The 23,935-nt window shown below is 35.8% G+C and overlaps 1 protein-coding gene across 10 annotated transcripts in view; it reads left to right on the top strand.

Moving 5' to 3' along the window:
* Window positions 1–23,935, top strand: part of SULF1 (sulfatase 1) — a 201,558-nt gene that overhangs the window by 104,474 nt on the left and 73,149 nt on the right. For all 10 annotated transcript variants that reach the window (XM_007487007.3, XM_007487001.3, XM_007487008.3 and 7 more), the window contains 3 exons: window positions 1,962–2,172; window positions 2,322–2,551; window positions 17,307–17,546. In XM_007487007.3, the coding sequence (XP_007487069.2) occupies window positions 2,380–2,551; window positions 17,307–17,546 (412 nt within the window). In that variant the 5' untranslated portion in view covers window positions 1,962–2,172; window positions 2,322–2,379. The remainder of the gene's footprint in view (window positions 1–1,961; window positions 2,173–2,321; window positions 2,552–17,306; window positions 17,547–23,935) is intronic.

Here is a 23,935-nt window from a genome sequence, read left to right on the forward strand (position 1 = left end):
GTATCCATATTCCTCACAGAGAAAGCACTCTTGATACTTTAAAATTTGAAACTTAAGTTGACCATTATCATTATTGGTGATGCATGTGAAGTGATCATTAAAAGAAACTTTTTTTTTTGCCTATTTAAGCTGATCCACTCATCGCTTCATAAGATTATAGGATCATCAATTTAGACATAGAGGGAAGTGTAAATGTCATCTCATCCCTACATTTTCCTTATTCTTCCTGCTTTCCTGTTCTTTCAAGTCTGGAACTTTAAATAAATGCACAGAAGTATATGAACTATAAGCCATTAGGGTGAACTAACTGTAGACTTTTTTATATTCAGAATGCCCTGTAACTGCCACAAAAGCCCCAGGATTGGCAAGCTGAATCTTGTATATTGACCTCTGCCTGGGCATAGGGTTAGACTGAAATGGAATGCTGTTCCATAGGCAATACAGTCAGTATATCCATGCTAGAGACACTGGGATTTTTGTTCAGTTTTTCTCTCATGTACACATGCACCGAGTAATTGGAAACTGTAGAGTGAGCACTATTAGTGCTGGTTGTAAAATTGTCTCTTAAAGCTTAAAATAATAGGGATGTGTATGTTTGCAAGCCAAAATCATGTATATGGCCAGAACTAAACAGGGCGCTGTATTTTTTCCCCTCCACCTTGCCTCCTCCTTTACCTGTCTACAAAATTGGAAATTTCTGTAGCACTCTGAAATGCGTGATAGAGTACTTTCCTCCCACAATGCAGTGCTTCATTTAATTAGTCACGCTTATTTGTATAATGCTCTCTTCTAACACTGCCTTGCCTAGTTACAAAGCCTCAGGTGTGTATCAAGTGTCTGATGAAGTCTGCTCCTTTCTAATTAATTTTAGGGCTCAGTAATCTCCATACAGACTTTCTCATAGGCCTTCAAAATGGGGCAGTAGGGAGATCAGTGAGATCTTTTGCCATTTTTTAGGAACCTGAGAGAAAATGAGACAATTTTAGAAGATCGATTCTCTAAAGAGCTAGAGCATTTATTTCTCTGTCCTTTCTTTTCCTTTTCCCCTAGAGACTTTCACAAGGTCTGCAGGACTTCGACTTGAAATGTAAAGAGAAAAGAAAAGAAAAGAAAACGTGAGAGTGGAGCGGCTAACCTTTAGTCCCCATACACTCAATCATTTTCAGTTGCAGGTTTAGATGAGCTGAGGCCAAGCTGAAGGAAGCTGGGTGTTCACAGGGAATGGGGCTTCACAATAGTGAGGTTGTTTGACCAAAAAATCAGGAGAGGGGCTCTGATAGGCACTCCAGTGTTGAGGTTGGAGGGGTGGGGGGAAGAACCCGAGGAACAGTGGGCTCAGTTCTCCCCCTCATGGATGGGAGCACCTAGGAGCTCTCACAATCGGGACTGGGGGAAGGCTTCCCAGGCACTTAAGATTCACTCTCTGTCAGGAGCAAGGAAGCTCCTGGGTCGTAATAGTATGCAGATTACAAATACCATCTATGCCTTCCATAGAGATTTAAAAGGGTTTGATATTTAATGCAGATGAGTCAACTCTCTTCCAATTTAACATTACTGCTCCCATCCCGACCTGTAGCGCCCTCTCAGCACCTACCTGCCCAGCTCTTCAGACCCCCTATCCCCATATTCTCCGGCACATGAAATGTTCTGCTATTTGACAGGCTAGAATCTAATGTTTCATTTGTTAAGGATTTTTAAAATGTGAGCACAGATAATGAGCCTTTTATTTTATATTTTAATGACCAAATCAAAGCCTGGGTGTGAATAGGAAGATACAATTTGAACTAATTGGTTCAAATTGGTCTTTTATTTTATTTCCTTCTGCTCTCCTCTTTTCGTGTTTGGAAGGGGGGAAAAAAGATGTGGTGTGGGCTATTCAGAAGGGTTATTCCAGATCAGAACAACTTGTCTCAAGTTCTGAGACTGATACTTCCTTTGCATTTTTTTCTCCTCTCTGTTAGGATTCCATCGACAGATGTTCCGTCACCTCTGCAGCATAGAAGTTGATTACTCAACCCAAATACTTAATTCAAGGAATTATCTGCTCTCCCAAAATATATGAAGTAGAGGTTGGAGATTATATGCTGGCAATGAAATTGAAATTATCAAGGAGCAATTTGGAACCCAGAAGAGAGTAAGCTTGTAAAATATTCAAGCTTACAGAAAACGTGTGTAAGTTTGTCATCTTTTGGGTGCTTTGACTCATTTTTAACTTATCTCAATGACTTGTCTGTAAGTTTATTTTGATATTTGAGTTTCTGTTTTATTCTCTTTTTCTCCCTTTCCTTCTCCCTCCTCCCATTTTCTCTCTGACTCCACAGATTCCGGACAACCAAGAAATTAGCATTTGGTCTCTTTTGCAACACTAAAACATCTACAATGAAGTCCTATTGCTGGACTCTGGTTTTGGCTGTCCTGGGTACAGAATTGCTGGGAAGCTTCTGCACCACTGTCAAATCCCCAAGGTTCAGAGGGCGTGTACAACAGGAAAGAAAAAACATCAGACCCAATATTATTCTTGTGCTCACAGATGATCAAGATGTGGAACTGGGTGAGAGACTTTGAAAAGAAAACCGTTTTACTTTCTTTGCATAATTAATTCTACAACTTTCTAGCCTCCAAAAGACGAGTGGGTGTCTTTTCTGCAAAGTTTGTATACCCATCAGCCAACCTAGTTTTAGAAATGAGATTTTAAGGGATATCAAATATTATATTTTGCATTTCACCACTTCCTGTCTGGAGTTTGACATAATCTATTTTAAGGGAAAATTTATTTGTGGAAGCCAAAAATTTGACCTTGTAAGTTGGAAACTATTGGTAAACAGATTAAATACTATTTAGGCAAAAACATTTCTAAAATTGTGAAGTTCAAGCTGACTATATGCTATCAGAATGTACAAAGTATATGGATAGAGATATATAATAGGGAACTTTCCAAGATAGGTGTTAAAATGGGACTCAATGACAGCATCATGTTTGCCAGCAAAAAGGAAGGTGCAATGCTTTACAAATCATGCATTGTTAAAATTGGCTCATTTTCCGAGTTTCTAATCCAAATAGGTTTCACTGTTTTCTGTTTGGTATCTATACTATAGTTGTTCCATGATTTTCTATTTGCTCCTTCTCTTATATCATTTCCCTAGATAATATACCAGTTCAAGGGATGCAGATGTGGGGAAGCAGAAAGAGAATATTATTAAATACTTACTGGGTGCCAAGCATTGTTCTAAGGGCTGTGGGACACCAAGACAAGCAACAAGATGGCTCTAACCCTCATTGACCTTACATTCTAATGGGGGATAAAACTTATGTTGACATCTTGAAAAGCAAAGAGGGTTCCTACATGAGAGAAAAGAGGTTGACTAGAAGGTAGAGAAGGCCAGAAAATATATTGGGCATGATTGAAGTGCTCATGGCAGTAATCACTCCTAAAATGCAGTTCAAGCAGAGGAGTAGGAAAGTATTGCTTAAGGGCAGCAATTTTTCCAGTAACAGAGTATGACTGATGATAAAGTAGAAAAGTCTAAAGAGTACATTACTGTGGGAGTACCTTGGTATCTCAGTGGAAGGAGAGCCAGACCTAGAGACAGGAGATCCTGAGAATGTAACCTCACATATTTCCTACCTGTGTCACCCTGGACAAGTCAGTTAACATTCATTGCCTAGCCCTTGTTGCTCTTCTACCTTGAAATCAACACATAATATTGATTCTAAGATGGAGAGTAAGGATTTTTTTTAAAATACATCACTGGGGTGAAATGAAACATAGCTGGATCCCTTCCTAAAGTAGTTGCCAGGGAGAAGTAATCATCAATCAGAAAAGCAGGATCTCCCAGAGGCCCAGGTTTCTTTGGAGTCTTGGGTTTTCCATAGGTGTACGTGTGTGTGTGTGTGTGTGTGTGTGTGTGTATTTAACATCCAACTCTCCCCCCAAAAAATGTATCCATGACCCCTAAATTTAATCTGCACCATTAACATTTTCTCCATTATTTAAGGTCTAAACAATGAACAAAACAGTAAATCAAACTCTGATTTGTAGTTTGCCAGTTTCCAAAGTATGAATGTTTACACTGAAAATTTAAGTCAGACTTATTCTAGCTCTACCCTTACATGCATTTCTGGCAGGAATGAAAATTAGTATTATGCAGTGGAGGGAGTGCTGGATATGCTGAAAGAGGAACAGGTTCAAATTCTAGATCCACCCTTTCCTACCTGTATGATCAGTCTATGGTAATGCTTTTAAGTTTTCTAGGTTTACACATCTATAAAATGACAAGATAGACTTGTTGACCACTAATATCTGTGATCCTTTGAAATCAGGATCAGTTACTCCCCCCCCCCAACAATTGTCTAGTTCATAGTCTCATGTTTGCCAGCTTCCTTTGAATCAGAAAACTCTCCTCTAGTTTTGTTACTGGAATAAAATTGGTCTTGATTTGATATCCTATCTAGATCAGTAGTGTAGGAAAAAGGGAGAGAGGGAACAAGTGCCAGCCTGGAAAGTTCCCCGATTATTGATCGTCCTACCAATGCAAACCCTTAGTTCCGGGTCCTCAGGACTCCAAGTTTATTGTTATTTTGCAGACCATCACATAACTAGTTTAGGTGAGATAGTATGAGGTAGTACAAAAAATTTTCATAAGCTTTCTTAGGAACTTGCCGACAAAATTCCTTTCCTTCAAAGTCCTACTTGGGCTATTCTATATTGAAGCCTTCCCAGATTCCCTCCTCACCCTTTTTCCAATTAAAAGAGATATCTTTCTGCTCAAATTTCTCATATCACTGTGCCTGGAATTTTATGCATTTATCACAATACTTACTATGATATTTTTGTACTAATTGTATTTATTTTTGTTTATATATTTTTATTTTATTTATAACAATTATAAAACGATAATTACAATATTATGGTATTTATTTTTGTGCAAATTCTTTTTACTCTTTTAAACTTTTTAAAATCAGGGTTTATGTGATATCCAGCCTTATATTCCCCGCACTTAGGGCCTTGTACATTGAAAAACCTTATTAAATGTTTATTTACTTAATTAGAAAACTACAACACTTCTCAGTTCATCTAAAACTGTACATTGCCTTCAGGGCCTTGTCTGTCCCAATACAAGGTTTGTTCTATGCAGTTTTGTGCCAGCTAGGGAACACCATTACTGCCTAAACCAAACTGTGCCATCTGGTCCCGTTAGTTAAAGTCACAATTTCCTTGATTTTCTTCTTTTGTGCCCTTTCATAAATGTTTATTGAGTTGAATTGAATTCTTTCTATTGTTAACCTGGAACATAATTCAATTCAATGAATATTTCTCAAATCCCAAGCTATTAGTTAAAGTGCTCAGAATCTAATGACAAAAATGAAAGAGTATTTGTCCTTTGGGAGTTTGCATTCAGTTGAGGGAATATGGCATGTAGACAGACAAATGAACAGCTAGGTGGACACAGTAAATAGAATGCCAGGCCTGGAGTCAGGAAGACATTCACTACTTGGCCACATCCAACTGCATGAAACACCAATGCCTCAATAGTATGACCAGGAACAAGGCACATTATTTAGTTTTCCAGGCATCTCTAATGAAATCTCAGGACTTAAATAAAATAACAGTCAGGAAAAACAAAAGATCAAATAAGTATAAAAGATAAAGAATAAAATCCAACAAACCTTTATACTATTATGTAAAATATTTCATTATCATAGAGCCAAACAAATGAAGAAGGAATAAACCAATTGTATGTTTGTTTTCTGTTACTTCTGTTAAATTTCTTTTACTTTACTTTTACTTTAATTCTTAAAAAAAACTGATGCCTTTGTTTTATATTACATTATGTTTTGGATTATATATCTTTCCTCCCTACCACCACCACTCCAGCAAGTTATACTTATTTTAAATTATTTTAACAAAATTCTACATCTTCCTGTGGCTTCTGTAGTGAATTATGAGCTACTTCATACAGTTGCTAATTCTTCCCTACTTTGCCCACACTTCCTTTTTGGAAAAATAAAAATGAAATAATGGAACACAATAGGTCTTTTATCACAAAGTTGAAGCAACTTGCTCTATCTTTTCCCACTGACTTCTTGGCTAAGTGTGAAAACAAGAAACAACAAAAATCTATACTGGAGAAGTTGGTTCCCCCCCTCCTTGTTCTGCTCCCACATTTTGGACACCAAGATTCCATCACCATATTGATTTACCGTGCTACTGATACCATATAATAGGAATGTCAGGGGGCAACTGGGTGGCTCAGTGGATTGAGAGTCAGTCCCAGAGACAGGAGATCCTAGGTTCAAATCTGGTCTCAGACACTTCCCAGCTGTGTGACCCTGGGCAAGTCACTTGACCCCCATTGCCTAGACCTTACCACTCTTCTGCCTTGAAGGCAATACACAGTATTGATAAGGGTTGAAAAAATAGGAATGTCAACTCCTGAGTACTTAGGCTATCTTATTTTTATATTTGCATCCCCAGTACCTGAGACAGTGCTGGCAACTGGTAGACATTTAAAAATTCTTGCTCAATTGATTGATGTTTCATAATTATTAAGATTTTGCTATTGTCCATCTTTATGGTTCCTTTACTTGCCAGCACCATAATGTTTTTTATTAATCAAATTCCAATACATTAAATAATAATCTGAAAGTTTCTATGAATGTATCATCCTTTTTACAACAAAGGTCAGTGATGAGTCTTTAGAGCTCCAAATGTGGAATTTAACTATTTTAATAGACTTTTAGTGGGAAATATATAAAAATACTTCTACTTCCATGTTCCTATCACTGTAGGAGGTTCCACATAGGGAAAGAGAAGTTTTATGAAACATAACTTCTATCCTTCAGGAACTCAAATTTTATTTGGAAAGATAAAAAGTATACACCCAAATTAACCAGAAACAGTTTTGTTTTTAAGTTACTTCTGTGGTAAAAAGCAGCAGCTTTCTCTATGATTGGATCAAATCCAGAGAATTGTCTTTTTACTTTGAGGGATTAGCTCCCTATCAGTTAGGAAAAACTTCTTCCCAACAACCCTTGCATATTCTTTCTTTGGAATATGATTTTTTTTATTTTTACTGAAATGACCTGGCTGTTCTTTACATATTTTCCTTGTACAGCACATTGTGCATTAGTATCTAGAATGTTTTGTGCAGATATGGTCACTGTTCTTCCCAATAAGACACCACAAAAGTATAAAAAGGCCCAAAGGAAACAAGCAAAGTAATCAAGATTATGGAGGTCTTTTTTCATATTATGAGAGATTTGAAAGTCAGTAAATACAGTAAATACAAAGGTGGGAGGGAGGGAGGGAACTTGGCATAGTGTTGGAATGTTGCACTTAGAATTAGGAAGACCTGGGTTCAAATAATTATTTTCTGATCTTCAGGCAACTCTCTAAGACTTTAAGTTATAACTATCTGGATTTATAGAGGATAAGTTTTAAGTTATAGATGATCTGGATTTCTGGAAGAAAGTATTGTAACAATGAAATCACAAGTCCTTCAGGCATCTCTATATTAAGCACTTACTCTGGGTAAGACATTTTAGTAAGTGCTCTAGGTACAAAAACAAAATAACAAAGTGTATGTTCCCAATCAGTTTATAATTTAGTACAGGAAAGCCAATATTCACACACACACACACACACACACACACACACACACACACACACACAAAGCTAAAATAGGGGATAGCTCATTTGATTGAGAGGTAGGCCAATAGAGGAGGCCCTGAGTTCAGGTGTGGTCTCAGAGACTTTCTAGCTGTGTGACCCTGGGCAAGTCACTTAACCCCCATTGCCTAACCTTTACTGCTCTTCTTCCTTGGAACCAATACATAGTATTGACTCTAAGATGGAAGGTAAGGGTTTTAAAAACATCTAAAATACAAATTAAGATGTTAGGAAACTTATAAATAGAGAGCTTAAGAAATTGGTTCATCAACTTAACGAAAGATCCCACTCCAATCTTCACATCTCTTGACTTGTAGTCTAGTTCTAATATATATTCTATACTACAAGAAGATAAAAAAAAATACATTTCCAATCTAAATTTTTAAAAAATTATGTTATTTATATTAAAATATATAACATTTCTAGAATAAAGATAGATCATAGGATCAAAATTTTAAAACTGGAAAAAAAAACCCACATAGTTCAGCTCTCTCATTTAACAAATGAGAAAGCTGAGTCCTGGGGAGGATACAAGTTGTTCAGGTTCAGTTATAAATAAGTAGAAAAGCTAAGATTCAAACCCAGGTCCTTTGGTTTCAAGTCTATCACTCTTTCATACTCTCATTTGGATATATCTTACTTCCAAAGTCAACATGATGGCAACCACTGCCAAATATTCTTTAAAAGTATTGGTTGTTGTCCTTTTCAAAAACAGAATTCTCAACTCATCAGACCATTGCTGTGCTTCTTTTGTGGCATTTTGTTTGAGCATTATGTTTTCTTCTATGAAACTGGAGTTCCTCTCAAAATGGCAGTATAAGCCTTCTGTTTCTGTTGGACCTGGGACAAATTAGCTCATATGCAGAACTAAGGAGCTTTGTGAGCTTAGAGATGCCATGCTGTCTTTTAAGAGTGACTATTCTTGACTGTCATGGCCCTGTGCCTTTCTGGAAGAAATATTCAGTCTTATTGCAGATGGATTTATTTTCTATCTCTCCTCCTCTCCAGGCCAAATTGTTATTCTCTTCTGGTTTTAGCAGAAAGTGTTCTCCCTTCCTATGGACCAAAGTTCATAGATTTGGTAAAATAGTATAGTTTGCTTACTGCCCAAGCTTAACTACAGCTAAGAAGCAATATGAAGCATTTAAAACCCAAAAATCATCCTCCTTTTTGGCTTTCATACTTTGTCAGTTTATATAGGATCAGGGTAAGAGGAAAGAAAATATATAGTATAATATAAATCATAATATATTATCAATATTATATGAAAATAGAGATGCATGGATTAGATTATATATGATTGATTACATATGAACAATATAACATTACATATTAAACATAGTTTTTATCTCAGAAGATAAAATTCTCAAAGAGTTCTTAAAAGGAGTTGAATATTTGGCTTAATATCAAAAGTTCTCATGAAAAATGAGTTATTTACTCTCATGTAAAGATTCAAATTTTTACCAGTAGGTGAATATCAGCATATATACTATTCTTTTGAGGTTTCCTCTAGAGAGGATGATAAGACTTATCTGATTGCTATAGAATATATCAGTTGGTAGTGATGATGCCAATATTTCTTTTAGAATTGCTGATTTTGTGGTTTTTTTTTATTCAGGATAAAATGACTTGGTAGAAGCTAGCTAATAATTTCTTTCAGAGGGGAACTCTCTAAAATATTTATAGTTATTAGATCAAATTCAATTCAATAGAAAGATAGCATGCACTAGTGGAAGAAATACCATACTTGCTGTCTGGATACCTGCTAGGTATCCAGGTGGTAAAGGTGGTAATCCTTTACCTGCTTTACCTGCTAGATGGTAAAGGATAAAGCACAAGGCCTGGAATCAGGAAGACTGAGTTCAAATCTGGCCTCAGACAGTTAGCTGAGTGACTCTAGACAAGTCACTTAACCTTATTGACTCCAGTTTTCTCATCTGTAAAGTGAACTGGAGAAGGAAATTGGAAACTACTCCAATGTCTTTGTCTCTAGAAAACCCTAAATGGGATCACAAAAAGTCAGATATGACTCAATAACAACAACAAAAACCTGGATTTTAGTCCCTTTCTCTTATATTGGGGTTTCACTTAACCTTTCTAAACATTAGTCTCTACACCTATAAATTGGGAATGATGACAGCTACAAATTATATAATTTAAGGATAATAGAGCTGCCACTGCTTACTGCAACATCATTTGCCAGATACATGTCTAGAAAAAGTAGAAATAGCATTAAAAAGCAAAGATAGGAAAAACTTCTGAATTAGAGGAAGTTTTCTTAGAATAGGTCCATGATTATACAACAGAATTTTGAAGGCTTTGATGGATTGATCCTCAAGGTATCATCTAAAGAAAGAAAAGATATTAGAGATGTAGGGAAAGGAAGATCAAGGAAACATTAATAATTACCAGCTTGTATGCCTAATTTCTGCATTATATAAAATTTTAATTTTTATGAATATAATTTTTTGCTGAGTATCAAGGTTATAGTTGATGAAAATGTTAGAAAAGGCAGGGTTTCAGAAATAATATTCCACAACAGCATGCATCTTTACTAACTGAAAGGTAGAAAGAAGACATCGCATGATATTTTTTTTGTTGATGATTAACAAAAGTGCTTAATTTGGTAGACTAAAATAGCACTTTAAAGAATTTCCTCAGACAGGATGACTCCCATGTGTGTGTATATAAATATACATATATATATATATATATATATCAGAATTATACTAAATTCCTTGAAAGATATATCAGTAGAGAAAATCTTGTTCAATGGCCCTATGACCATTAATAGCAAGAGAAGCATCAAAAAAAGAGAGATAACAGTTTGCCAAAAGTCTTTGCTATTTTTGTGAAGGAGATCCAGTGTAAAGATGAACAATAATTCTCAAAAGTGAAGTTGTCTAGATGCTCCTGTATCTAGTTGACATTTTATTGGTTGCATTGATCCTCAGAAAATATCAGAGCCTATTAAAAAGTTCTCAGCTTAAACAAGGGTGAATCTGGTGTCCAGTCTGTGATATGCATTTGGATAGAGAGACTGTAGATTTTGTCCTTCCATATTTTATATTTTTCCCTTTTTGTTATATTTTAATATCTTTATGGATACATACCCTAGGAAAAAAATGTACAATGGTATCAAGAATAATGTTTAAATTTTCATAAGATCAAAGAAGCATCTAATTTCCCTGATTCTTCAAAAAAAAACTCTATACACGGAATAAATGATAAGACCAAAGAGAAATAAAACTTCACTAATCCATTCATTCATCCAGCAAATAATTACTGAATGCTTCCTCTATGTATAGCAAATATTTATTGAAAAATCACATCTCTCTATAGCAATGTGCTAGAAATTATGAGTAATACAAAGAAGTGTCAGTATAGTTTCTAAGGAGCTTAAAATCTAGTTATCATTGTGGGGTTTTCCTTCACCAGAGGATCCATGCTGTTTCATCTCATGGTATTCTTGTCTAAGCCTTTTTAATATAGAGAAGACCCCCTCTATACCTAATATTTGCTCATTAGAAATTTAATGACACGAGAATTAATAATATAATTAAAGGCAATGTTAATACAAAAGTAAAGCTAGCAAAACATTCAGACTAATTAATGCTTCTATATATTATAAAGATACAGCAAATGGACAATCGTTGGACCAAGAATTGAACAGTAGAAAGAGAACAGTCTAGATTGCCTTTGGAGAATTACAACTATTTTTTAATATCCCCAGTTCTTCCCTAAAACAAAGGCCCATTATTTGAATACCATTGATAGTACAGTAGATGTAGTACTGAGCCTGCAAGAAGACCGGAATTCAAATACAGTTTCACCTATATCGTAACTGTGAGATCCTGACATTGAACCACTTGATTGCTTTGGATTCCTCAACTATAAAGGAGGGATTATAATGACACCTAACCTCCCACAGTTGTATGAGATGATATTTGTAAAGAACTTGCCATCATGCTTGGGACATCATAGATACTACATAAAAGCTAGCAATCACCATCATCATTACATGCATCCATGAATGTTATATGTCTATGAGTCATATAGCCTCTATTGAACCAAACTTGGGGCTCATTCAAACAGCAATAATATATTAAGAATGAATAAATTGTAACAACTACCAACTTATGATTACACAGAAGTGATGTAATCGACATGATAAGAAATGTGGGATTGAAAAAGATCAACTTATAACATGACCAGAGTAATATATACTTAACTATAAGCCATTTTTTCTTTTGCTGCCCTTATTGTGTCAAGAGAAGATGAAGAAAAACAGACACCAGAACATTTGGTGGGTCCCTACATGGCATACTAAAGAGAGGAGATAAACAAAAATCAGTAAAACAGGAGGGGCAGTCATGGATGGGTCCCTGGAAGCAATGTTCATGTTAATAAACTCAAAGATTTAGTTGTTCATGAAAGAATTGTACAGTTTTAAATTATCTAAACCTGCTTAGCTATCTGCCTCCATTATTGAAATGGTACTAAGAACACTTCTATATATTACAAGCAAAAATTACCTTTAATCCAAAATGCCACTTTTTCCTCTTCCATTCCCTTAAAGAGAGAATCATTCAGTATCAGAGTGGTAAAAATCTCAGATATCACTCAAAGCAACTTCCTCATGGTAAAAGGAAACAGAAATCCAAGACTATAGCCATCCTTTCTCTTCAGAAAAGATATTTATATTTTCCATACAACTGTCAGTATGACCACTGTCAAGTTGTTAGGTATAGAATTTCAACTTTTATTTGAGAAATACCTCAAAAATAAATAAACAGGCATAAGAGAAGCCTTTACGTTTTCACCATGAATAAAGTACATAACTTAAGGAAATGAACTTTCCAACTTCTATTTAGGCTGCTGAGAATTCACTTCTCTTTTTTCTCTGGTTCTGGGCTGTGTCTCAGATAATTCCAGTTGCCAGGATAAGTGACTGCTAGATAAATGATGTGTTAACTGTAGCATTTTTCTCCTCATAGACTCCTTTACTAAAAGAAAACACAATAAATGAGGAGGGTAGAAGTGCCTGAAAGTAGAAAGAATAGTGATGATAGGCAGAACAGATGTTACTAGGTTTGTGCTATTTAGCACAGAGCAACTAGGTAGTACAGCACTTAGAGTGCTGGACCTGGAATCAGAAAGACTCATCTGGTGACTTCAAATTGAGCCTCGGAGACTTATTAACGATGACCCTCAGCTAGTTACTTAATCCTGTTTGCCTCAGTTCCTCCTGTGTGAAATGAGTTGGAAAAGAAAATGGCAAATCACTATGGAAAACTCCACATGGAATCATGATGAATCAGATATGACTAATATGGCAGAACAACAACATTTTAGTACAGTACCATGAAGAAAGAACCTGCCTTTGATGTATCTTTGCTATGGGACCGCAGGCAGGTGACTTAATCTCTCAGTGCTATAGCCAAATTTCTAAGATTCTTCAGTTGCTGAATCTGAATTGGTATAGGGAGTTTCTACATTGGAAGTTCCCTGAACCATCCACTGGATGTTGCCTACACACACACACACACACACACACACACACACACACACACAAGAATGACACAGAAAGATTGCCATAATTTGAGTTTCATAGAGCTAGGTGTTCCATAGTCAGTCACCTGTGTATCACTGGGCAAGTCCCTTGACTTGTATAAATCTTAATTTCCTCATCCCTAAAATGAGAAATTTGCACTAGATGACATTTAAAATCATTTCCTATACTAAATCTATTATCATGATCTTATAATGCTAAATTGTGGAGATCAAATAAAATGAATACATGAGAGAATTTTGTAAAAGGTAAAATATTATTATAGCAACCTCTTAACTAGAGAGAAAAATAATCCATAGATGTTTACTAGTAACCATTCTCAATTTTATCATCTGCAAAACAGGAATAACTCAAATACCAGTTTCAAGGAGTCATGAGAAAAACATTTTGCAAATATGAGACATGTCAGTATTTTCCAGAAATCCGTATTTTGTCAGCATGGTCACCCCTCCAGGAGTACATAGAAAAGCTACTCCTTGCCTTTGCAGTTAGTTCCATGGACTAGATGGATTTGGATGACCAAAGTAAATCACCTGCCAGGTGGCTTCTTGGTAATGAGCTTCCTGACCTTAGGCTTCAGCTATTGATCTTCAGATGTCAGCTTTGAGTGTTTTCAAACTTTTGAAGAATTGCCAAAACTGGTACTCTACTGCAGAATTTTCAAGGTTATCATTTAATTTACCAAACCTCCATTAAACACTGATTATGCACATGGAATTATACACTGCAAATACAAGGATAGGTATAGAAACCAAATATGTGAGTTCATTGGTATAGGGAATTCCCTACTTGGGGGAAAAAAAAAAGACAAACCTCACTCTGTCATTGTGGAAATCTGCAACCTATTATCCTCGAGCTTTTAGTCTACTGAGAAATATAGCATTATAAAAACATTGTTAAGTGTTTATATAAGGTCAAATGTGGAATAGAAAAAGAAGAGATGCCATGTTATATGAAATGTCCATGAAAAAATTTGAGCAAAAGGGCAACTAGGTAGCACAATGAATGGAGCACTTAGGCTAGTTTCTGAGGGACCCCAGCTGGGTTCAATCTGGCCTCATATACTTCCTAGCTATGTGACATTGGGCAAATCACTTGATCCCCACTGCCTAGCCCTTGCTGCTCTTCTGTCTTAGAAAGTAAAAGGTTTAAAGAAAAAAAGAGAACATTTTGAGCAGGAATTGCTGAAATGGAAGAATAAGGGAGAATTTCTTGGAGGAGGTAGCAAATGGGCTGAGGGTTGAAAGAAGAATAAACAACCTATATCACAGTCATAGGGAATGCAGAAATGCTTGGCATTGGCAAAAGCAATCATGGGTTACAGAATCTCAAGGTTGGAGGAGACCTCAGAAATCATCTAGTTTAATTCATACCTTAACTGAATCTCCTTTTTAACATCCTTAGCAAATGTTCATTCAATCCTACTTAATGACCTTGAGTGATAAAGAATCCTGTACCCACTCAGATATCTTATTCACTTTGGGACAATTGTTTGGATATTTTTCTATATTAATGAACAAAAATCTGAATCTCTGTATTATCTACCAGTTGCCTTTAGTTTTTTGTCTTGAGGCCAAACAAAATGGGCAACTTGATGTAAGGAAAAAGGGCTGAATGAAATCTAATTTCAGTTGCATTTCTGACATTCACTAGAGATGTGCCTTTAGGCAAATAACTTAACTTCTGTGCACCTCGGCTTCTGCTTCCAAAAAATGGAGATAATAACTACTTACCTTGCCAAAATGTTGTAATCACATAGGTAATTTTTTTGGTAAATACTGTAAATATATACAACTTAAATATTTAAAAATTTTGCAAACATTCTAGGTACTATGCAAATATTATTAATATTACTGCACCCTTCAAATAAGTCAATTGTCATATTCCACCTACATCCTTTCTTCTATTGGTCAAACATTCTCAGTTCACTCAACTGATCCTTGTGTTCATGATCTCCTAAATATGATGAGCCTTCACTATATCTTGCCAGTTTTGCCAATTTCTTCCCCAAAATGGTGCCTAGATCTAAACCCATCATGTTCCATATAGAGTCTGATGAGAGTAGAATACAGTAGGTCTTAAAATATTAAGAGAACACACTATGGTTTTCTTAATTCACTTCTCTATTTTGGTTGACATGTTACCCTTTTGACTCACAGTGATCTTGTCCATTAAACCCTCAGGATTTTTTAAATGAACTGAATCTAGTCACAATACCCAACAATGCAGTTAATATTTTAACCCCCAAAGTATAAACTTTAATTTTACCCATTACATTTCAGTTTGTTAGATTCAACTCATCACTCTAGACCAGTGATGGCAAAACTTTTAGAGACCAGACTGCAACCCTGATGCCACAAGTGAAACGCTCTACCCCACTGCCTTACCCCAGACAGGAAAAGAAGAAATGATCCCATTGGGTTGCTGGGCAGAGGGGTGGGTTATATGAGAAATGTCCTCTGGGCCCATGGAAAGGTAGAAGGGAGAGGCATGCTCCAGCACTCATGCTATAGGTTTGCCAACACAGTTCTAGATTATTTAAATCCTTTAGGATCCTGATGTTGTCATCCAACAAATTAACTACCCCTTTTAGTTTTTTTGTTACTTGTGAATTTGGCAATTCCATCTGTCATCAAGGAAATCTTTGGCCATCAAAGGACCAAGAACAGATCCTTAGGACTCTACAGTAGAGGCTCCTTAACAAAGAACTAGTTTACTTATTTCATTTCTAAGCACCTCTCTTCATGCCAACATATATACAGATACCATCCTATCAAATAGCAACTATTAAATATACAGCCCAAGGTGGGTGCTAATTAGATGCTATTCTTTGACTCCAAAACTAATTTCATTTTATGTTCTCCTGAGTACAGATCAAAATAGGAGAAGCAACTAACATTTTCTTGAATAAAGCAAGGAATTTATATCTTCACAGGACTCTAGCTGCTTGGGGAATAAAGCTTATTTCCTGTTTTTGTGTTTACATAAGGCAGTAAAAGCTTCTACATGAAATGTGTGTGTGTGTGTGTGTGTATGTAGTTAGGTGGCATTATTGATTGACATTGATTAATTTGACTTCTGAATTATCAGGGGGCATAACCTTTCATATTTCTTGAGTTGGCATTGGTTTGCATAAAAAGTTGCTAACTGCCAAAAAGCTACATAGCCTTCTTCTCCCATTGTTTGTTGGGGAGAAGTGGGACCTCTTGGAAATCTGAGGTTTCAAAATTCAAATGCAACCCCCTTGGCATCAGTTCTCCATGGTATTTCTCTACAAGTACTGAAAAGACTATTGAATTCTGGCCTGGGCTTTTCTGCAGTGTTTGGCTGAGGGTCAGGTACAGTGTTTGACTGGGTATAGTAGCAAAGATACAAAGATACACCTTTCTCATTTACTGCCTCTCCCCACCTCCAAAATATACAAATGTACTTTCTTTTTCAATTCTCCATTAGAATAATCTATATATTGTAGGATTATTGTCTCACACAGAGAACCACATCTGGATTTCTTAAAACTTAAATTGGTAGTTTCCCTACTACACAATTTGGAGGAGAGCTCCAGTTTAATTTAAAAAAAATAGTTTTGCCATTACAGTGGAGGGGATTTTGGTGAGGGGATTCATTTTTTCAATGAAAGAAAACATTTTTATTTTCTCAAAAAGCTAATATGATCTAGTATTTCTGAAAACAACAGTTTTTGTTTATGTTTTGAGAGAGGGGCCTTGGCTATTCTATTGTTGGAAGGTAATCTTCAAAGGCCTGCTGGCCTTTGAAATCTGCTCCATATCAAAAATTCTAGCTTTAATTATCAGATTAGACTGCATTTTTCCTTTGTGACTAAGGAGGAGGAAAACTGAAATGTGCTTATTACTCTGCAAAATTCCTCAGATGGCAGGATATGAAATGTTTAATTTTGTGCTAGAAATGAGAGCTGATCAAATTATAGGCTCATTCAAACCAGGGAAAGAATTAATAAATCAGGAGGAAAGAACCATTAACCCACAAATGGATTTTAAGGTGTCTGTGTTTGGCTCACCAACTCTGAAATCTTTTGTGTCTTTTTAGGATCCTTGCAAGTGATGAATAAAACAAGAAAAATCATGGAGCGTGGGGGAGCCACCTTTATTAATGCCTTTGTCACCACCCCAATGTGTTGCCCGTCTCGGTCCTCTATGCTCACAGGAAAGTATGTCCACAACCACAATGTGTACACCAACAATGAAAACTGTTCCTCCCCTTCCTGGCAGGCAATGCATGAACCACGCACATTTGCTGTGTATCTCAACAACACTGGATACAGAACAGGTAAGCAACAGTGGCTATGGTCCATAAGCCTGAGGCAATCTCTTTGAAACTCAGTATATAATGGAAATTGTTTAATTTTTCATTAGCTATTTTATTTTTTCCTAAACCCTTTAGTTGTTAGTTCTTCCTCCTTAAAATGGCATTATTTTGTCTGGAGTTTGTATTTCTTCACTTGTGTATGTGATGTATCTCCCTGCCCCTCGAATTTAAGCATCTTGAGAGATGGGACCATTTAAATCTTTGCTCATACTCCCAGAACCTAACATGGTCATTTGTTTTTATCAGTCATAAAATAAAGTTTTGAATTGAATATAATTGAATTTGGGAATGTTTCTAAAGATGATTATTATATAATCTTATATAATTCTTATAGTACCTTCCCCCTTACTCTCAGATCAATGTAAAGAGTATGTTTCTTTTGTGCATTTTTCCCCATGGGATCCTAGACATACAGTTGTCAGCACTTACTATGTTTTATTTATGGGTGATAATGTTGATTATGATGATGCTAGAGTTGTCATTGACAGTTATTATTAGATATATGTTCAAAATGGAAATGAATCCCAAGAACCTTAATAGAGTGATCATTTACATAATAGGAGAGAGAGAAGGTTATACCTAGGGTCTTATACTGAGTGTGTTTGCTCATATTAATGATTTAAATTTATGGCCCCTTTTAGCCAAGGACTTAAATGCAATTTGCAAACCCATCAAACATCCCTAAGGGATTAGGAGATAACAAGCTTTCTTTTCACATTTTATAGATATAGGGGAAACTTTCACAAACGGTGACCTACTCACATGGCAGCATCAAAATCATATCCTTAACAACCTAGCCCTACCTCTAGGCACAAAAATTTATGTCTCTTGATAGAAAGCAAATAATACCTTTAAACTGTGTAATAAGATTGCAATCTAGCCTTTGGAAGTATGGACATGGCCACAGGTAAGGCCCTGATGGTTCTGACATCCTCTCATCCAATCCAGATTCCTTGTCTGTAAATTGAGTCCCTAGCCTTCAGTGACCACCTTAGGTATCTGAAACCAGACAGGTGGTTTCTGGTTTGAATGTTGGCACCACTAAGAGAAGTTTGTACATCAACTTTCATGAAAACCCTAGGATTATGAGTCAAGGAGATGAACAAAAAAGGGCCTAACCTGGTAGATGGTATATATAAGAAAATGGTCGTGACGAGTTAAGAGCATCCCACTAGATCAAGGGAAATTCAAAAGTAAGGATTATATTTTCAGCCAGTGAAAATACATATATCCACATTTCACATCACCCTGTCCTTTTGAGAAGTATATCACCACTCCTCCTCCTTTTCAGACAACCTTTTTGATGTACATAGACCCTTCCCACCCATATCATCACTAACACCTGAGTGAAAATTTTGGCCCTGCTAATTAGACCTTTTGACCTAAAAATTAATAAGATAGGGCTCCTTTTAGAAGCTTTGGTAATTCATTTAGGACAAGTTATAAATCTGTAATCCCTCTTCCTAGAACATATACTCATATTCTCCTATCAATATCCTTCCAAGCTTAATCTAGGTATTATCTAAGCAAAACTTTCATTATAAAATTACTTTTTTTAAAGCTACATATTTAATTTATAGTTACTTAGGTCCAGCCAATAAGCATTTATTAAACACTTAATATTTTCAAGGCATTGGTCTAAATGCTAAGGTTATAAAGAAAAGCAAAAACCAATTCCTGTTTTCAAAGATTTCAAAACCTAATGGAGGAGACAATATGTAACTATCTACAGAAAAACTATATATCAACTGTATTAGAGATAATCTTAAAGGAAAGAAATGATGATTAAGAGGGATAGGGAAAGGCTTTTTGCAGAAGTAAGACGTTAGCTGATTTGAAGAAACCCAGGATAAAAACCCATTTGAAGAAAGCCAGGAGAAGAAGATGGGGAGGAAATGAATTTTAAACAAGAGATATATTATATATAAGTATTCCTAATTTCTCTCAGCATAAAGTGAGCTCTTCCTCAGATTTACTAGAACACTTTGTTAACCTGTCACTTATGCAACAGACAACCTATCAATCAATAGTATTTACTGAATTATTTCTGGGTGCTTTGGCCCTGTGCCACACAATGAAGATATAAAGACAAAACTGAAATTGCCCCTGCCCTGAAAGAGCTTGCATTCTAACAAGAGAGATTACAGGCACACATGCATACACCTATATGTGTATCCATAGAATATTTACAAAATCAAGGTAGTTTGGGGAGGAAAAACATTAACAGCTATAAGGATTATGGAGAGATGCCCAATAGATGCCACTTGGTCACCTGGATAGAGTGGCATAGAGCAGGTAAAATGGTGGACCTGTACTAAAGGGGATGAGTTAGGATCCTACCTCAAACAGTTGGGTATTCTGGGTAAGTCACTTAACAACCTCTATTAGCCTTTGTTGCCTTATCTGCCAAATGGGGATAATTGATAGTACCTACATCAGAGTTGTTGTGAGGATCAAATGTAGTATGCTACATAAAGTACTTTGAAAACCTTAAAGGACCATATGAATGTTATTATTAGAAGCTGTAATCGATGTAAGTGTTGATGAAAATTGGAAATTCTCTTTAAGAGCTAGAGAGTACATCCCAGCCCTGAAGGACAGTCAGTGCAAAGACAAAGAGACAGGAAATGGAGTATATTGGATGAAAATCAACAACAAACAAGTTAGAATGTATCAACAATAAAGAGCAGAGAGGGAAATAAGGTATAAGGAAAAAGTGATTATAACCAGATTGTTAAGAGCCTTAAATAACATAGACTAGGATTTATATTTGATCTTAGAGGAGAGTAGAAGGCTCGTAACACATACTACTCTGTATTATACTTGTGTGTGTGTGTGTGTGTGTGTGTGTGTGTGTGTGTGTCCTGGAGAGATTAAAAGCCCCTTGAGGTCAGAGATTATACCATTTTCCATCTATGTAATCCTGTTGTCTTGAAAACAGTTGGCACTGCTTGCAAAGTAAATTTAGCAAATGAACAAGGGATTGAATTAGAGAGTAGTTTGACTGACTGCATTTTGTCAAATGACAATTAGAATTCATTGCTCTTGCCCAAAAACACAGATTTAAGATTCAGACAGACCTGTCATTAGGTAAACCTGAAAAAGCCTACTCTATTTGAAAGCATCTCCTTGAAATTCATGCCTTTGGTCCCCCTTTATGGTACTTTGTTTATATGAGGTAAGCTATAAAGTTCCCTGAAGTAATCGTGTTACTGTACCAGTTAACAACAACAAATAGAATTTCTTCCAAGATAAATCCAAATAGTTGGAAAAGCAGCCATAAAGAAAGGTAAAACATGGAGTTGGAGGAAAGTACATTAATAAATAAGAATGGAATTAAAATTTAAAGACAATAAAATTGCAGCAATTTAGATATACTTTGTCAAAGTCTATCTTTATGGAAAAAAATATTAAAGTGTCCTAGACAATTAGAAAGTAGTGAAGTATTTGACAAAATAATAGTTATGTAGCAGAAACCCATTTGAAAGTAAACAGATTAGCAGATCTGAATGACAATCATCTTCAGAAATTAAAAGATTTGATGACCATGGATTGAACCAGCAATAGTTCTTTATTAATGACAATACTGAGTTTAGAAAAAGGTATTATTGCATAGATGTATTTTTTTTAAAATGATGAATCTGTTATTTGGCAAATTGGAGCTAAAATCTTAACTATTGAATAGAGCAGTATAATACATATCAATGCACATCTTACAGAAGACATGATGAAACACTAAAATTGTATCAGAATAAAGATCAATGGACAAATTATTAAATAAGCTCATTTGGGAAATATCTAGAGGAATTAGAGAAAATTAATTGAATTAGTATAATGTCCTATCCATCACTATATAAGATGATTTATTGAGCCAAAAGCCATGGTTGGTTTACTTATACCATGATTGTTTCCAAATAATTCCTGGATAATAAAACTTCTAAAGTGCTTGCATTTTTCAATGAAAGGGAAAATATATTAATGTTTCTACCTTTATGAGGGAATAGTTAGGGATTCTTTTATACAAGAGACTTCTATGTACCAATAAGTGAACTTAGTAAGTGCTACTAGCAGGGATAAGTAAAATTATAGATATAAAGGCATCTTAGAACCAATCTATTCCAAGCCCCTCATTTAACATATGAATAATGAGACATTCATTGGAGTCAGGTGACTTGGCTATGGTTTCACAGCTAGTTCATAAGAAAATGTTTCTCAAGAAATTACTTTGTCTATGTTTGTTAATACTTTGTATCTACTTAAATGAAACCTGTATTCCTTGAATAGAATGTAAGGCAAGGGGACTATCTCATTTTTACCTCTATCACTAATGCCTAGTGGAAAGTAGAGATTTAATACAGATTTTTAAATTAATTCATTAATTCACTTAATATGTGTATATTTATTATATTGTGGGTTGAATTTGATAATCTTGATGAGTTGGGGAGGTCTGGTTAATTAAGTATTTTGGTTAATAGATGGTTGCTGCAAATAAAATTTATAGACAGGATGTGATCTGAGATCTGTATGATACAAGAAGTTCTCAAACTGATGAAATTATACTTTTTTGATGTTCTGACCAATTAATCTAATCGACCATAATCCAGGTTTCCATGTATTGCTGGCATCAAAACTTTAATTTTAAGATAAATGGTGTCAAATGTGGGGGATAAAAAAAGTTTAGATAAAGCATTTGATGCATGACTGCATCTGCTTAGTAAGGAAGGCTCTTGAATCTGATATTACTCAGGACTTAATTCCCAAATTGCTGAAGGTAATCTTTTATATAAAAGTTGGAATTGGAGTTGGAGTTGGAACAGAGCAGCTCTCTTTATTTTTCCACCCACTCCCAGGGAGATCAGGCAAAATCTTGTAAGCTTGAGATTCTATAAGATGGAGGTGACAACCAGATTAATATTCCATCTCTCAGAAAGAGATATTTTACACATAGAGGACCCTAACAAGAGCTAGGATCTGTCCACAGCTGAAACTTCTTCAGAACAACAAGGAGGGGAGCTAGCACCATACACGAACATCTTAAAGAATATCAGTATTCATTTTTTTTTTGAATGAGTAAAATTCGATCTCTGAATACCTTTATCTTTTTGACAGCTCTGCAGCATTTAACCTTCTTCTCCTAAGACACACTGTTCTCGCTGGGTTTTCAAGATACTTTCTCTCATGTGGTTCACCACCTCCTACCTAACTAGCTAAATAACTGGATCACTAACACACCTACATCCTATTTATGATTGTAACCCAGGCCAGGGTTCTCTCTTGGCCCATGTATCTTGTGCATCTATACTCTTTCTCTTAGGGATCCCTTATGCACTCATCGGCTTTACTATTGTCTCCATGCAGACCATTACATATCTATTTGTCAAGTCCCCATCAATCTTCCCTGAACTTCAGGCCCACATCACAAAATCTAAATATATCCATGGAAGAATCTCTTTCCCTCCAAACTCTTCACTCTTTGCAGCTTGTTTATTTCTGTTAAGGGCACTACCATACTTCAAGTTTACCATCCTAACAACTCGGAATTTGCCTTGTCTCCTCCCTCTTCTTCATCCATCATATTGAATTAGTCACCAAACCTTGTGAATTTTATCTCTATAATATCTCTTGTCTATCCCATTCCACTCACAGTCACCTCTCATGTTCATGGCCTCGTCATTGCTCATTTGAATTCTAATAGTAGCTCCATAAATAGTCTCCCTCACTCCAATGCCTCTCCTCACTAAACCGTTTTCTACACTACTGCCAAGTCGATATTCCAAACTTCAAAGACTAAGCATGTAACCCCCTAACTTTGCTCAAGAAGCTTCAGGGTTGGGGACGGGGGGCAGCTAGGTGGCTCAATAGATACAGGGCCAGGCCTGGAAACAGGAGATCTTGGATTCAAGTCCAACCTCAGACACTTCCTATCTGCCTGATCCTGAGCAAGTCACTTCTGTCTTAGAATTGATACTTAATATAGATTCTAATTCAAAAAGTAAGGGTTTAAAAAAAATCCCAGTGGATGTCTATTGTTTCTAGGACAAAATACTAATTCTTCTGTGTGAGTTTGAAAGCCCTTTACAATTTGATTCCAGTTGTTCCCAGCTTATTATGCATTACTGCCCTTTTTGCACTCTATACTCCAGCTAAACTGGCCTTTTTACTGTTCCTTCTATTGACTCTACTTTTCTATCTCTGTACTTTTCCATAGACTATATTGTCTATACCTGATATAGACTTTGACACCCATCTCTACCTCATAGAATCTGTAGCTTTCTTCAAAACTTCATTCAATTGTCACCTCCTATAAGAAGCTTCTCTAGTTTTTCATGCTCTTTCCGAACATCAAATAC

The sequence above is a fragment of the Monodelphis domestica genome, chromosome 3, assembly GCF_027887165.1.
Source record: "Monodelphis domestica isolate mMonDom1 chromosome 3, mMonDom1.pri, whole genome shotgun sequence".
NCBI classification, from domain to species: Eukaryota; Metazoa; Chordata; class Mammalia; order Didelphimorphia; family Didelphidae; genus Monodelphis; species Monodelphis domestica.